Raw genomic sequence first — 15684 nt, forward strand, 5'->3', positions numbered from 1 at the left:
CTCCCCTCCCTTGCTTTTCAATTTAAAGCTTCTTTGAGATGCTTTTTTCTCCTTCAGTTAGCAACCAGATTCCTTTATATTAACCCACTGAACATGTGGTTTACAGGTGTGATATGGAGTTATTCTCTTTTAGGTTCACCTAGCTAGCTTCTTTCCAATCTGGCCTCCATCCCCTATATTTCACTGAATTATCTTAAATCAACATTTAAAATAAGGTGAGAATCAGGGCTCCCCTGCTCACTAGAATTGATATATGAAATGCCTATTATCTGAACAGTCAGAAAGAGGTAACAACTTCTGCTGACTTTTCCTTTTGAGCATTTAGTAAACTATAGTAATGCAGGTGACCTACCTGCTATAAATGCTGTTAACAGTATAAATAATATTAATGTTATTTTGTTCAAAATGTCTTAGATATGGCCGCCTCCTTTATGTCACTTTTATTTCTGGCAGTGCAGAGCTAGAAACGTATCAAGAGTGCAATTCAGTCAACTGAAGTCCCTCCCCCAAGTTTTGTTTATTTCTATGAGAGATATGTATACTCCAATCCTGCGCAGTTATTTGTGCCTAAGACTATTGAAACAATGGTACATAGAATCAGGCAGCCAAGCACATATTTGCAGTTGAAATCATTGTATTAAAAACCACGCTCATAAGGAGGTTTTACATTCATGGTTTTAATCATATGGCAAGGTCTGGGCCTTGACCAATGAGTTTTAATATGTAAAAGGGCACACAGTCATTACATCTAGATAGATTCTGACTTGACCTTAGGAACCCATCAATCCCTGTTTAATAAGCGGTGAAAATTAGTATCATCGCTTGCTAAAATATGAGCCATTTCACACAAAGCACAGAGAGTACCCCTGAACAAGGAAGTACAGCCACTAACTGCTCCCTGACTAATGTACCTTTATATGACACATGCATTTGTCATCCTTTAAATTTGTAGGAATACATCCAAAAAGGCAATACGTGAAATGTTCCTGTGAGAGTTGTCTGGTTCTCTTGGTGGTGGGTGGTGAGAGGATAACAACCTGATCTTATGGGAGTGATACCTGTCTCCTTTTATCGACATCTGTCTGACACATCATTGTGTGGGCCCCTGAGTACCACTCGACAGCACTGCACATGCCAATGCTAGTATGTGGTATATAGTGCAGTCCAAGCACGCAAGAAAGGCACTGTGGCACATTAAAAGAGCGGCCGTGGGTTAGCTGGTGTGTACGCCCATAAAATGCACTAAATCTTCAAGGTGGCAGCCCTATCCATATTTACGGTGGGGGGGGGGAGCAAGCCTCAGCGAGCAAAATGGGGGCTTCCTCTCGTGTAAATGCGCGCAGGGTTGTGTCGCAAGGTGCCAGAAGCTTCCTGTCTGTGTCCGGGGTGAACACCTCGTCCGCCTGGCTGTGGCTGCGTGTCCCCCTCGCCAGTGCCAGATTCGAACCCCTCCCCGCGGCGCCGCTTCCTCCTCCCGCCGCCGCCTTTCCGCCGCGAGCCCCCTCCCCTCGCCTCCTCCCCGGCAGCCCCCGCTTCCCTCCCCTCGCAAGCCCCCCTCCCTCCATTTCCGCTTGCGAGGCCCTTCCCGGTCCAATCCTCCGCTTCGCCTTCTTCCCGCCTGCCCTGCCGTGCGCATGCCTGGGTTATGCAACAGGCCCCGGCATCCGAGCGGGTCCCAGCTGCAGGGGCGGCGGCGGCGGCGGCGGCCGCTTGGGTAGCAGGCCGGGTCGAGGGCGGCGGGCGCCAGAAGGGAGAGGGGGGAGGCGGCCCGGCCAGCCCTCCCTTCCCGCTAGGCGGAGTGGAGAGGCCGGGGGGCGGCGCCCTGCCTTGGTCCCGCTTGCCGCCCAGCAAGGCGGGCGGGCGGTGTGAGCGGCTCCGCTTGCCCGGGCCAAGTCCCGCCTGTTCCGCGACGGCGAGTGGGTTGGCTTCCTGCGCCGTGTGCCGCTGCCCCCTTCCTCTCCTTTCCCTTCCCTTCCTCCTCCTCCTCCTCGCCGTCCTCCCTCCCCTCCCGCGCTCTCTCTCTTTTCCCTCCCTTCCTCCCTTCCCCCGGCAGGCAGTAGGAGCCGCAGCGGCAGCAGCCCGGATCCCCTGAGCCATGGCGCTGTGAGAGCAGCACATGGCGGCCGCAGCAGCCATGAGCCCCCCACGAACCCACACAACTCCCCCCTGAAGAGCCGCCGTGCAACTGCAGCAGCAGCCAGCCAGCCAGCCAGCCAGACCAAACAGCCCGCCCCGTCTTAGTCGGATCACATTGGCCATCACTTCCCACCCCGCAACTCTTCGCTCCTGCCTCGCCCGGGCCGCTCGCTCTGCACCGCCGCCTCCAGCAAGCCAAGTCCGGTCCCCGCCACCGCTGCTGCCGCCGCCGCCATGGGAGTGCAAGGCTTCCAGGACTACATCGAGAAACACTGCCCCAGCGCCGTGGTGCCGGTGGAGCTGCAGAAGCTGGCCCGGGGCAGCCTGGTGGGTGGCGGCCGCCAGAGGCCCCCGCAGACCCCGCTGCGCCTCCTCATCGACGCCGACAACTGCCTGCACCGGCTCTACGGCGGCTTCTACACGGACTGGGTGAGCGGCGGCCAGTGGAACCACATGCTGGGCTACTTGGCGGCGCTGGCCAAGGCCTGCTTCAACGGCAACATCGAGCTCTTCGTCTTCTTCAACGGCGCCTTGGAAAAGGCCCGGCTCCACGAGTGGGTGAAGCGGCAGGGCAACGAGCGCCAGACCGCCCAGCAGATCGTCAGCCACGTCCAGAACAAGGGCACCCCGCCGCCCAAGGTCTGGTTCCTGCCGCCCGTCTGCATGGCGCACTGCATCCGCCTGGCCCTCATCCGCTTCCACATCAAGGTAAGCAGCAGCAGCAGCAGGCGGCCCAGGAGGCCTGGACTCGGGCGCTAGGGGCTGCTGTCCACACTGCCCCGCCGGCCCCTGCCTTTCCCCTCCTGGCCAGCCCCACGTTGCGCCAGCGCCCCTTGCATCTTCTCCCCTGCCCCATTGCCCCTTTTCCTCTGCCACCTTGCGGCCCCCTCCTTTTGGTTGGCCATTTCTGCACTCTCTTGCCACCCCCCCACCGTTGGCCCACACTAATAGGGGCCCTTCCCTGGTCCCCCCCCCGGGGGCTCCTCTGGCACCAGGGCGCCCAAGAAGCGGTGCCCAACTCCGGGGCTGCTTCTCCTTGCCATTGAAGCGCCAGGTTTTCCACTCCTCGGTTCTTCGCAGCTCCAGTGGGGTTTGGGGGGTCTTTTTTTAGTGTTTGGAGGGGGGGAGAGGAGGGGCAGCACTCTTAAGATGGCAGCAGGTTTTGCCCTCTTGGTTGTGGCTTGACGGAGTTCAGAGGGAGGGAATCTGTGTCTCTCCATATCCGCAAAATGTCGTCAAAAGCTGGCGGTGTCGGCGGCTTGGGCGGGGAGAGGAGGTGCGGCGAGTTTCCTGGGAGCAAGCGGGCTCCCCGCTGGCCATTAATAGCCGCCCGAGCGGGGCCAAAAAGTTTCTGCCGCTTCGGCGTTGGCCGGGGGTCTCCCCCTCCCGCCAAGAGGCCTTAAGTCGCCTCCGCGCCTCCTCCTTAGCAGGGTGCCTTGAGCTGGCAAAGGGGAGGACTTCGTAAGCGCCCTGATGTCCTCAATCTCTACGGGGATTTTTCTATTTATACATACCTGTCAAGCTTTGAAAACCAGATGAGGGTGATCTGGAACATCCGAAGGCTCCCATCCACTATCATAGATGTCCTAATGAATAGCAAAGGCTAAATTGGGAGATGCAATCATAATTTCGTTTTTCCAGCATTCCTAAGGCTGTATTCTTCACTGCTGGTTTCGTGAGCACTTTTGCCTCTATGCATCCCCCTCCGCTCCTCTTTCCTCCCCCCCCCCCATCTCAGGATCCATTTCTTTCCCCATCCCATAAAATGGGAAGAAGGGGAGGTTGGTGCTCTCACCGTGCTGTGTCTGATGGATAATTTGAAGACGGGCAGGTAGCAAAATGAATCTGTAACGCTTGTGCTCCAGAGCCACCCTAATTAATGCTTTGAAGTTTGAGCAGTTCTGCTCATCTTCAAAACTCCAGCGAGGTGTGTTCTGACTCCATGTTGTTTGGGAGGCCATTGTTCTGATCACTCGGATTTATAAAATGTCCCTTGCAAGCTAGCAGCCAGTCTTCTGGAAACAGACTCAATTCAAATCCTAGCCATTTATTTTTGAAAAGTACAATCACTTCTGCATCTTGACTCAACTGTAAGTGAAATGTTTGAGGGGCTTTAGACACAAGTTTGCCAAGAAAATGAAAGTAAGCAACAAGTTCTTTAACATGATTTACATTTAAAGAGAACCTGCAGCTTGAACTAGCGTTAGGTTTAGCTCTTGCAAAATGACTGCTATTCACAAGTTAAACATACTCTGGTTTCAAATCGTTTTAAACTTCTTACTGTACATGTAAACTGGCAACTGCTGAAAATGAGTAGTGCCTATAGTTTTAAGCTATACTTAATGTCAAATAATCGATGCCCATTTTATGACAGCACCTCATTTACTTTTTTCTTGTAAAGACAAATATCAAGAGGCAGTAGTATTATTTCATTATGGTTTATTTTATCTTCAGAAGAAATTAAGTAGGTAAAAGTGTATAATCCTCAGGATATTCTTCTGCTTGAATTTTTGTGAAAAGGAAAAGTATTGAGCACATAGAAAGTAGTTGTACACTTTTTTCAGTTCTGTTGCATAGCATAGCAAATATTTTGTGACCTTCAGAGATGTTCACAGATCTAGAATCAGAGCTTAACGTTATTGTGCTTTCGTGTTGCCCTTTTGGCAGATTAAACCACATCTGTAATCGGGACAAAGGATATTTCTCAGGATGGGGAGAGTTTCTCTATAAAGAGAAAAATTACTATTTTTTAAAAAAGTATGTCATAAAAGTTAAGTTTCAGTGAAGTTAACTCAGTGAAACTGGAAAAGTAACACTAGAGGCTTGGATTGGGTGATTTTCTGCTGAAAACTTAGGTTTAAGGCCTAGAAATCATCCTGCATTTTTAGAGAGGCAGTGATACTTCAGACAAAGTTGATAGTGGAAGTCCCACCCCTTGTTTCATTTTTAACTGGTAAGAAATTTTATAAGCCTGCAAGTTGACAGATCTAGTGTAATGATTGGCTTACAGGAATGACAGACATGGAAGTGTAGCACTCCTATGAACAAGTTAGATTGTTCTGTTCGTGTACGCTTGTTAAATTCATCTGTATGGAAGCAGAAAGCTGTTAAGTGCAACCACACTTTCTTCTGTAACTTAATCGGATGTGACATGCATTTCTAATAAAGGACGAAAGGATTGAGTCTAAAAACTTGTTATCACAAGTAGTTTGTGCTGTGTTGTTGTTTTTTACAGGCCTCATAGGATGAGTTGCTTAGGTTTGAAGAGATGTTTATTGCAATGAATGCTGATACTGCCTTTTAAAATGGCTTGGAGGGGAAAGTTCTGGTTTTACTAGTGATACCTCTTCAAGTTCTAAACTTAAGAATAATCTAGGTTGAGAATTTTATTTCTTTTTAGAGACTATTTCATATTGTAGAGCAGGAAGGGATCCTGAGGGTCATCTAGTTCAACCCTTATCAAGGTGCAACAAATCTTTGTGTTTCTTCACATATTGAAATTTCTGTTACCTTGCTTTTTAGCTTGTTTTAAATATGTGGCAGTGCAACTGTTACTGCACATTTTTAATAATACTTTAAACCAGTATGCATTTTTTTCTAATATGAAAAATAAAACTACTTTATTTTTATTCCCTAAGATTCTTGCTCAAAGAAGTGTATAGAAGTACATTTGAAGTGAAAAATATTTTATATTTAAATATGTTTTTTAGTTTGTATAGTGTATTGTAGCAGTGACTTGTATAGCAAACCATGATTTGATTCTTACTATTTTTTATTTCCTGGTTTTGCATATATAAGGCTTTTACCGAACCTTGAATACATAAATGTTGAAGTTTTGTTCTGTGCTTAGTGATACTATATTGTTGCCCAATATGCCATTTAATATTTGTTTTGTTTTTAATGATTGGTATTTTGAGTAAAGTCTTGAATGTCATTATGGATAAAAGGTGGGCTAGAAACATTTTAATAGATCAATTTATAGAAACTTAGGAATTCTGTCATGCTGACAGTTCATATAAAAGACAGTTCATATATAATGGTTTCTTGTAGTGCTAAGTCAAATGAAATAGGAATTCATGACACTGATATGTTGAAATCTCAAGTGGGTATTTCTACTAGCAAATTGCATTGTCAGTGGAAAATGTAGACTATCGGGAGCGTGGGAAACAGTATTCAGAACACATGCTATTCTGTCAATACACAGCACTTTTTAGTTGGGTAGTCAGATTATGAGGGCATAATACAGTACAAGTTAGAATTTAGGGACACTAAGTAAACTGGAACAAATACTAATAAAGAGTAATATAGTTGTCATTTTCATAGTCTAATTCTAGTGTTTACAGTAGGCATTGCAAATACAGACATCTCTTTTTCTTCTTTCTGTTACTTGTTGGCAGACCCATGTACACATAGTCTGGTTGCCACCAAACTTTTCTTTGCTATTTTGGCATATATTGGCTGCATTTGGAATGTTATAGTCAAGTGTGGATACTGAAGTACAAAATTCATTTTATTTATCTAAACAATCTTCAATTGATTCTAAGCAGTATATAATAAATACCAATTCAGAAATGGTAAAAATCAGTTAAAACTATAAAATCAGATTTTCATTTAAATTACTGCTGGAATAAAAGTCTTCAGTAAGTGCCAGAAGTTCAACCAGTTGGAAGAGAAGTCCATAAAATTGGGACCACAGTACCAAACACACAACTCCTGATGGATATGAGTCATGCATCTGACCCATGGGGGACCACTAATAGTGACCTTGGTGACTTTGCTGAAATATAAGGGATTGAGGTCTATAAGTCTTAAGGTATCCTGGACCCAAATTATTAAAGGCCTAGTAGTGTATGGGCAGCCAGTGCAAACTTTTGATCACCACAGTTATTTGCTGGTGATAATCTGTCCTGGTCAACAGCCTAGGCACAGCCTTTTGCGCCAGTTGGAGCCTCTGGACCAGGCCCATGGGTAGCCCCACATAGAGTGCATTGCTGTAATCTAGTCTAGAGGTTACCAAAGCATGAATAATTGTGCTTGTGTCGTAGGCAGGGTCCACAGGTGAGTAAACTGCTTTCCTTTGAGAAAAATGTGTGTTGCATGCAAAAATGATAGGTCCCCATTTGTGCACTTCTGTGTTGTACCTGGATTGCAGAACGTGATTGGTTTCAGAGATATGAAGGGCTGCCTTCATGAACCTGGATGCCTGCTCATTGCAGGCATCATAAGTGGCCTTCTGATTTTCTAAGATGTGGGCCAGGGCTTTTTAAGTTGTGATGCTCAGGCTGTAGAACTCCCAACCCTGGATGGTGTGTCTGGTGTGCTGTTTTTTGGTATTTTGACATGCTGCCAAAACCATTTTATTTTGCCTCCCTGTTGGTTTTCTTCAGCTTACATACTTCCTTTCACTTTTAAATCTGGCTTCTAGTTTTTATGCTGTATATCTATAGCCTATCCACCATAGGCACCACTCAGGGCAACCTGCAGTAAATTAAATTTGCAGGGTCCTAAAATAAAATTAAAAAAATTAAAAATATAACAGTGGCAGCGATAAGAGGTAAACCATGACCTTTATATAAGGTGTTTGGCAGGTAGAAGTCTGCCAGGTTAAAAATGTATTTGTCAGCTGGTGATATCCAGCCAGAGAGGTCTTCTTTGGCGATCACTCATAGCTGAGTAAGATTGTCTTCCATCAATATGGTTTTAACAGTGAGTCTGTAAGTGACTGGAGGCCAGTTCTGGATGCACACGTCCTTCCACAGTGGGGACATAGGCTTCCAGATGGGAGTTTTATCATGGTGAGGGGCTGCCAAACGTGCCTTCCTTTTGGCTTGTTTTGTCCTGAGTTCATCTTCAAAGTTCATGACACCTTTGGTAATGGCTGTTCTCCAATTTGAGTGCTCGCAAGCCAGTGTTTCCCAATTGTCGATGTTTATGCTACATTTTTAAAGATTTGCCTTGAGAGCATCTTTAAACCTCTTTTGTTGACCACCAGATTTACACTTTCCATTTTTAAGTTGGGAATAGAGTAGTTGCCTTGGAAGACAATACCCAGGCATCCAACCAGTCCAACAAAGTTAATGTTGAAGAATCATTGCTTCAACACTGGTGATCTTTGCTTCTTTTGTGCCATCTACTGAGCCTCCATTCTAGTTAGGATGCAGAGAAGGACCCTTCCTGATCTGAGGAAGCTGGATGGTTTGGGAGGAGGTGATCCCACAAGTATTTATTTAAAAATTTATAGGCGGGTGGCGCTGTGGGTTAAACCACAGAGCCTAGGACTTGCTGATCAGAAGGTTGGCGGTTCAAATCCCCGTGACGGGGTGAGCTCCCGTTGCTCGGTCCCTGCTCCTGACAACCTAGCAGTTTGAAAGCACGTCAAAGTGCAAGTAGATAAATGGGTACTGCTCCGGCGGGTAGGTAAACGGCGTTTCCGTGCGCTGCTCTGGTTCACCAGAGGCGGCTTAGTCATGCTGGCCACATGACCCGGAAGCTGTATGCTGGCTCCCTTGGCCAATAAAGCGAGATGAGCGCCGCAACCCCAGAGTCGGTCACGACTGGACCTAATGGTCAGGGGTCCTTTTACCTTTTGAGTGATAATAAAATTGAATGCAATATAACATTAAGAAAACCAGCAATAATAATAAGATGAAACATTTTCCATAAGACCATTGGCCAAGGAAACTCAGTGGCAGCATAGAGTGACACTTTTAGATCAGCCCATGAAAATAACTGGATCTTCAAAGTCTTTCTGAAGACCTGAAATGTAGTAGCTTTATAGAGGTAGGTCAATTGGCAGTGTCTTCTAAAGTTGTGGGGCCACCACAGAGAAAGCCCTGTCCCTTGTACCCACCAACTTAGTAGCAGATAAACAACAAGAGCCCTTATTATTGATCTTAAGGTGCAGGCAGGTTGGTATGGGTGCAGGTGGTCCTTTGAATAATTGGCCCAGTTATGCTTAAGGCAAGTGTGGGAAACTTTTGGCTCTCCATAGGTTGCTGAACTACAGCTTCCACCATACCTGGCTATTAGCCATGCTTCTGTGGCTGATGGGAGTTGTAGTTCAGCAACATCTGGAGGGCCAAAGGCTCCCCATCCTGGCTTTAAAGGCTAAAACCAGCACTTTAAATTTGACTGGGAATGGCTATGGTAGGCAGTGCATTTGCTAAACCTTGATGTAAGAAAGGCATGAGTTCCTGTAGCCAGGAATGGACAAGGTTCATGCACGAGTCTAAGCTGACCACTGCTGTCACCTAGTCATCCAGCACTCCCAAACTCGGAACTTGATGTTTTCAAATGCACAACCCTGTCCAAAACAGCTTGAATCCTATTGCATAGTCTCTCTCCTTCCTGATTAGGATCACAAATGCCTTGTCTGGAGTGCACTTCAGTTTTTTGTCCCTTGTCCAACCCATTGCTGCCTCAAGGTTCATAAGCTAGACATCTTATCAAGTCAAGTCCTGTATTTACTACTCTGATTGCTAGCATCATTAATTAATTAATTAATTGGATTGCTTGGATGCTTGAGCTTGGGAGAAGAGATTGCAGATACTTTCTGCTTGTTCTGCTGCGCTGCACTAAGCCATGACGTGGCTTAGCATTTTGACTAAACTTGGCCTTGTGTTTTAGCTCTCCATATTAGCTATGAGCTTTAACCAAGTTTTGTCCTGTGGTTTATAGCTCTCAGCTTGTCTTAGAAAGCTAAACCATAGGTGTGGGTTGGACAGCATGACAAGCCATGACTTAGGAGGGAGGAGCCAAATGGTGGCTATTGCCATTTTAGGAGCCAGTGTGTTCCTACTAAACCGTAATTTGGCTTGGTAAGATGTGCAAACCAGACTTATATGACAGCAGGATCATCCACTGAGTTTGTAGTCCTGTTTTATGCTGTCCATGTACCTAAACTCAGCTATGTGTTCAGTTTCAGATTATTTATATTTATGATTCTATCGCATGGTCATTTATACTCCACACTGGGAAGACATTATTTTGTTCAATAACATTGCTTCTGGGAAAATTTGGACACTTGTCAGCATGATCTTCTATAAATCCCACTTTGTTCACTTAGATTGACTTACTGATGAGTGTGTGCAATTGTAGCATTTGCATGCATGTATGAAATTCAAAATGGGAAATGTGATTTACATTTAAATATCTCTTAATCTCAATCAATCAGTCCTAGTGGTATTGCGGTAGCTATCATAATCATCCCTGAGTCATGAGGGATCCTTGTTGCATTATATAATTAATTATTATTGTATCCTGCTTTATTTAGTCATTTTAGAAGATAATAACAGAACTCAGAATGGCATAAAAATTAAACCGGATTCAATAAAATCATAAAAAACAGACTAACAAAGAAACTCCAACAAAACTTATGATTTCATTCATGGATCTTTGTTACTTGTAATTTGCCATGGAAAGATTTGAATCTTGAAAAGCTGGACATAAATAGTTGTATTAAATAAATAAGTCCCCCACTAAAATCCAGCAAAGCTATAAAGCTTGCTGAAATACATGGGCAAATAAAGTTGGAGATTGAAATATATTTTTAAGAAGATTGGCTCCCAAAGCAGCTTACAATTTTATTTTATTTTTGCATCTTGGTGATGGACTTTGATATTTCAGGGATACATGGCTGTGAATATGGCAGTCTGTCCTGGTCCTTAGTCCAAGTTCCAGGCTTTTAACCTCCAGAAGGAAAAATATATACTGTATTTTTCCATGTATAAGACTAGATTTCCCCCCTAATAAATTATGTCAAAAATTAGGGGGCATCTTATACATGGATAGTGCCAAGGCCATTTTCTTAAATATGAGTCTCCCAAAATAGTCTTATACATGGGGGCATCTTATAGACGGAAAAATACGGTATGCCACACCACAGGAGGGATGGACTCTTGCTGATCTGCCAAAAACCAAGGTGAGACCTGATAAGCCTGTAAAAGAGTTGGAAAAAGTTCAGATGGGATGTGTCTTGTCTTGTAAATACATTTCTGTCCCAAGGGGACAGGTATGTTTCAGAAAGTTGTTGGCAGGGGAACATGGGTGTCTTTTATGTAGGTCTTTTGGGATGCGGGGAGCAGAATAGGGAGTCTGGCTTGTTCATTAGTTCCCTCAATTGAATACTGTGAAATCAAGAGTTGCTTTCAGCTTTCTTCTCCTTCTTGTTAGAAAGTAATGCTTGAACTGGGAAACTGCCCACTTGTTTCGAATATGGGATCTTCATTGGCCCTGATTATAGTGTTTAGGAGAAGGAAGGACAGTTGTTCGGAACAGGACTAAAGTTTGACTGAGGATGGTATAGGATACCCTGTTGTTGTCATCAAGTTGGAGCTGCACATTTCCAGTGCGTGAGAACTTGTTTTTAACACGAGCTGCTAATGTACATTTCAGCACATTCATACAGTTTGGTATTAACATTTAATGTATCCTGTTCTTCCTCCCCCTCCCTCCCTCCCTTTTTGCATAGGTTGCACAGAGCATTGAAGACCACCACCAAGAAGTAATTTCATTTTGCCGAGAAAAAGGCTTCCATGGCTTGGTTGCATTTGATTCAGATTACGCATTGTGCAACATCCCTTACTATTTCAGTGCCCATGCCCTAAAACTGAGCCGTAATGGAAAAAGCCTCACGACAAGCCAATACCTGATGCATGAAGTTGCCAAGCAACTGGACCTGAATCCAAATCGGTTTCCTATTTTTGCTGCTCTTTTAGGTAGGTGGAATGACACATGGAAGTCCACATTTATCTGATCTTAAGAATGTGTTATTGGAAGGACTGTTTCTGTGCACACTTGTTTTATCATTTCTTCATCCTCTTGGTTTGTGTGTGTGGTTTTTGTTTTTTGTTTTTTAATTGTATAGCAGTGACTCAGAATCTGGTACCTTTTATCCCAATCACTTTTACATGGAAATGTGGAGGTACCTGAAGTAAGGCTGCAATCCTAAATGTGATTACTTGGAAGTAAGCCCCATTAATATGGGACTTAGTTTTGAATAAACATTGTTTCTGAATTAGACATTATACCAGGAAAAAATGTAGATTAGTTACCTTATAAATACTCATTATCATATTCAGTCTCTCTAATTGCATTATCTGCAAGTGAAATTTGAATTTAGGATTGTTATTTCCCCCCAACTCTGTCAGACTTCACTCATTTCAAGTACTGCCTTGATATTTAAAAAAAGTAAACGAGACAACCGTTTATGAAGAACAAGTAACATATAGTATATTTTTTAAAAGCATTGCATATTGTATATTCCAGGTAATCACATTCTACCTGATGAAGATTTGGCTTCATTTCATTGGAGTTTACTTGGTCCAGAACATCCACTAGCCTCTCTTAAGGTACAACTTTAATATAATTTCTGACATTAAAACAAATAACCTAGCATAGGAATAAAACATAATTTGGGCAACTTCTAATATTGTTGGGTATTCTAAAGTAGCACCAAAGACTTAAAAGAGGACTACTCTGAGAACTTGCTTCACTGTAAGTGAGTTCTTTAAGTTTTTCCATTCATATGGGCAATGTACACACCGTGTTTCTTGTTTCAGTTCTCATTTTATCATACTAAACTGCACTAGCATCAGCAGCGTGACTGCAGTTCTGAAAATATTTGCTCTTTTTCCCTTTCCTTTCTTTCTGATAGCTCTAAGAGAAAAAAATACTTGTATTCAGCTATACTAGATACATTTACAGTGGTACCTTGGTTCTCAAACAGCTTCGTTGTCGAACAAATTGGCTCCTGAACGCCACAAACCCGGAATTATGTGTTCCAGTTTGTGAACGTTTTTTGGAAGCTGAATGTTCGATGCGGCTTCCGCTTGAGTGCAGGAAGCTCCTGCACTCAAGTGGAAGCCGCACTTTGGTTTTCGAACGGTTTGGGGAATCGAACGTACTCATGGAATGGATTAAGTTCGAGAACCAAGGTTAGTACAAAAGTTGTACCTGTGATGGTATTGCCAGTTGGACAACTTTATGAAAAACCTGAACAGAGGGCTTGGCTGCTGGTGTACGGCTTATGAAAATTATCTGAAACAGTGGTGATCTTAAACTTCCAACTCTCAGAAGTGCTGTTGGTTCCTTAGACTTGATGGGACATGCATACCAGAGTTTAAGAAATGGTAAACACAGTTGATGGTTTAAACAAGATCAAACACCTCCTGGTTTTCTTGAATTCTGTCACCTTCTCGCCTAGATACCTCTGCTGAAGTTATCATCATTGCAAAAAAGTGCTGCAGGAATTTAGATAGATTTAAGGGCATAAGTTTAAGTCCATCTAACTATTTGTTGCAGTTGTACAATACTTTTATGTTTGTTGAATGAGCAACAGGGGTGGAGAAGAAGCCATCATACACAATAAGAACCCAGATCCTACTAGGTTGTCTTGAACATAAATTATCTTGGTGACACTGCAACTTGCTTCCAAGTAAGTTTGTTTAGGATTGCAGCCTAAGATTCAAGGCTGATTCAGCACTGGGAGTTTTGGAAGTTTTTATTTATTTATTTCTCCCCCTTTGCTTTATTTTGAGTAATCATATATATTCAACTTTTCATGGTCATTTAAAAAAGAAAGTCTTGTAAGGAACAAAAGCACCTTGGCCTGCTTCAACCTGCAGTATCATAAGCCATGACATCAAACTCATCACATGTAGATTAGGCTACAAATCTGCATGCTAGTTGCTGGTCTTGCTTTCACTTTGTATTAAATGTGAGTTACTTATTTAAAAAATAAAGCCGTTTAGTCCATGTTTGTGAAGAAAAGGTGAGTAACAATCCCAAATGCACAAGGGTGATTCAGCACAAATGTTAATTGTAAGTGCCTCACTATAATCTGTGCCTCACAGATTATGCTTGTGGTGGGGCAAATTTTTCTTAAGTAGCTGTCCTGTTACATATTTTAATGGCCAAATAGCTGTGTCCCAGTGTCCACCAGCCTCTTGCATTTACTCCTCTTTCTTTCTGCCTGGACACGAGGGGGAAACAATCCAGATGTTTCAGAGCGGGGAGGTAAGCTACTTGGAGCAGAGATGGGCAAAAAGAAGTCCAAAACTCAGTAGCAAACCTGATGAAGGGAAGCTTGTTTCTGACCATTAGTATGGTGATAATTTGCAGGCTGAACTAGATGTAATAGAGGCAGAGCTGTATGTTGTTTGTGCGTCTGTCCTATTCACCACACACACACACACAGAGTGCCAGGGTGGTGGGGCGTTCTTTTGCACTAAAAGGGGTGTACATGCATCGGGGGAGCTGGATTTCCCCTCACATTGCCTTCCTGTCCTTGCCTCACTGCAGGGACCCAGCTTTCCCCAGTAGCTTTGCACACCGTATCAGAGCTTATTGCCCCCACCATCTGTTTTAGATGTGAGTAAAAAACATGCTCCCCAGGTCATAGCTACTTCATCCCATAGGCAGCTGTTCATATCACAATTTTACATACTGGGACCTGTGTTCATGGATGTGATGCCTCTCATAGTGCTCCCCAACCAACCTGTGCAGATTTTCAGGAAGCTGCAAGGTGAAGGAGGGATCAGCAAAACATCTCTTTCCTCTCCTCTTCCAACAGAAGTGAAACTTGGCCAATTACAAGTTTAGTTCCAACCCATAATGTACAAGTGCACTGTAAGCTCCTAAAATAGCATTGTTGAATTATTTATACCACCCAAGGTACCGTGGCATACCGTGTTTTCCAGATGCCCAATATTAGGAAGAATAATACAAATAAATATATTCAATATTTGGGGTACCAACCGCCTCAGGCTCATACAAGCACATTCTCATTCACCCTCCACCTGTGCCCCATTGTTTCACAAATGAGGCACCTGATTAAAACTAATCACACATGGATTTCACTGTTCTTTTAAAGTTCTTTGTTATTATTTTAGAAAGACAGGCAGAATTTTATAAACATGGTAGCTGGGTAGCCTTGACTTGATTTCTAATATAAATTTATTAATGGGTAGTTTTTCAACCATTAATTTGTATCTGCAGTACTATTTAACCTGTGTAGTTATTTCTAGAAATATCTTCTGTTGGTTTGACATTAAGGCTTATGTGCTCATTTGCTCTCTTCCTCCTTTTGAACAGGCTAAACAGGCATAACTACTTCAGCTTCTTGTACTCAAGTGTTCATTACCATTACTGGAGCTTTTTGCCATATGTAGTGGTTTGAATTAAGTCTTCTTGAATAGATAGACCAAAATCAGAGCCACTATTCAAAACAGGGTTCTACTGTTACCTTTCAGAATGCTATTGGACTGTCCCATTCATTCTGGTAGAGTTACATCAATCACAGTTCATCAAAGATTTTTTTTTTTTAATCTTTATCACACCAACACACTTGTAGTCTTCTTGGGATAAAAAAAAGATTCTCAATTTGCCTTAGTTTCAAACAGTTGCAAATAACAGTAAACTATAGCTGGTGGATTACTGTTAATGTGAATAATGTGCCTATGGTGCTCCTTTCCAATCAGAAGATCTGCAAGAGCAAACTTTAGCTTCTCAGCAGTGTTAGCTTAGAGTGAAACAAACCACACTCATGAT

The 15684-nt window shown here is 43.6% G+C and overlaps 1 protein-coding gene across 1 annotated transcript in view; it reads left to right on the forward strand.

Moving 5' to 3' along the window:
- Positions 1-1829: 1829 nt before the first annotated feature.
- Positions 1830-15684, forward strand: part of FAM120A (family with sequence similarity 120 member A) — a 51052-nt gene continuing 37197 nt past the window's right edge. The window contains exons 1-3 of the mRNA XM_083420933.1: positions 1830-2844; positions 11606-11852; positions 12403-12485. Of these exons, the coding sequence (XP_083277059.1) occupies positions 2371-2844; positions 11606-11852; positions 12403-12485 (804 nt within the window). The 5' untranslated portion in view covers positions 1830-2370. The remainder of the gene's footprint in view (positions 2845-11605; positions 11853-12402; positions 12486-15684) is intronic.

This window comes from Podarcis tiliguerta (assembly GCF_965153285.1).
Source record: "Podarcis tiliguerta genome assembly, chromosome: 2".
Classification (NCBI taxonomy): Eukaryota; Metazoa; Chordata; class Lepidosauria; order Squamata; family Lacertidae; genus Podarcis; species Podarcis tiliguerta.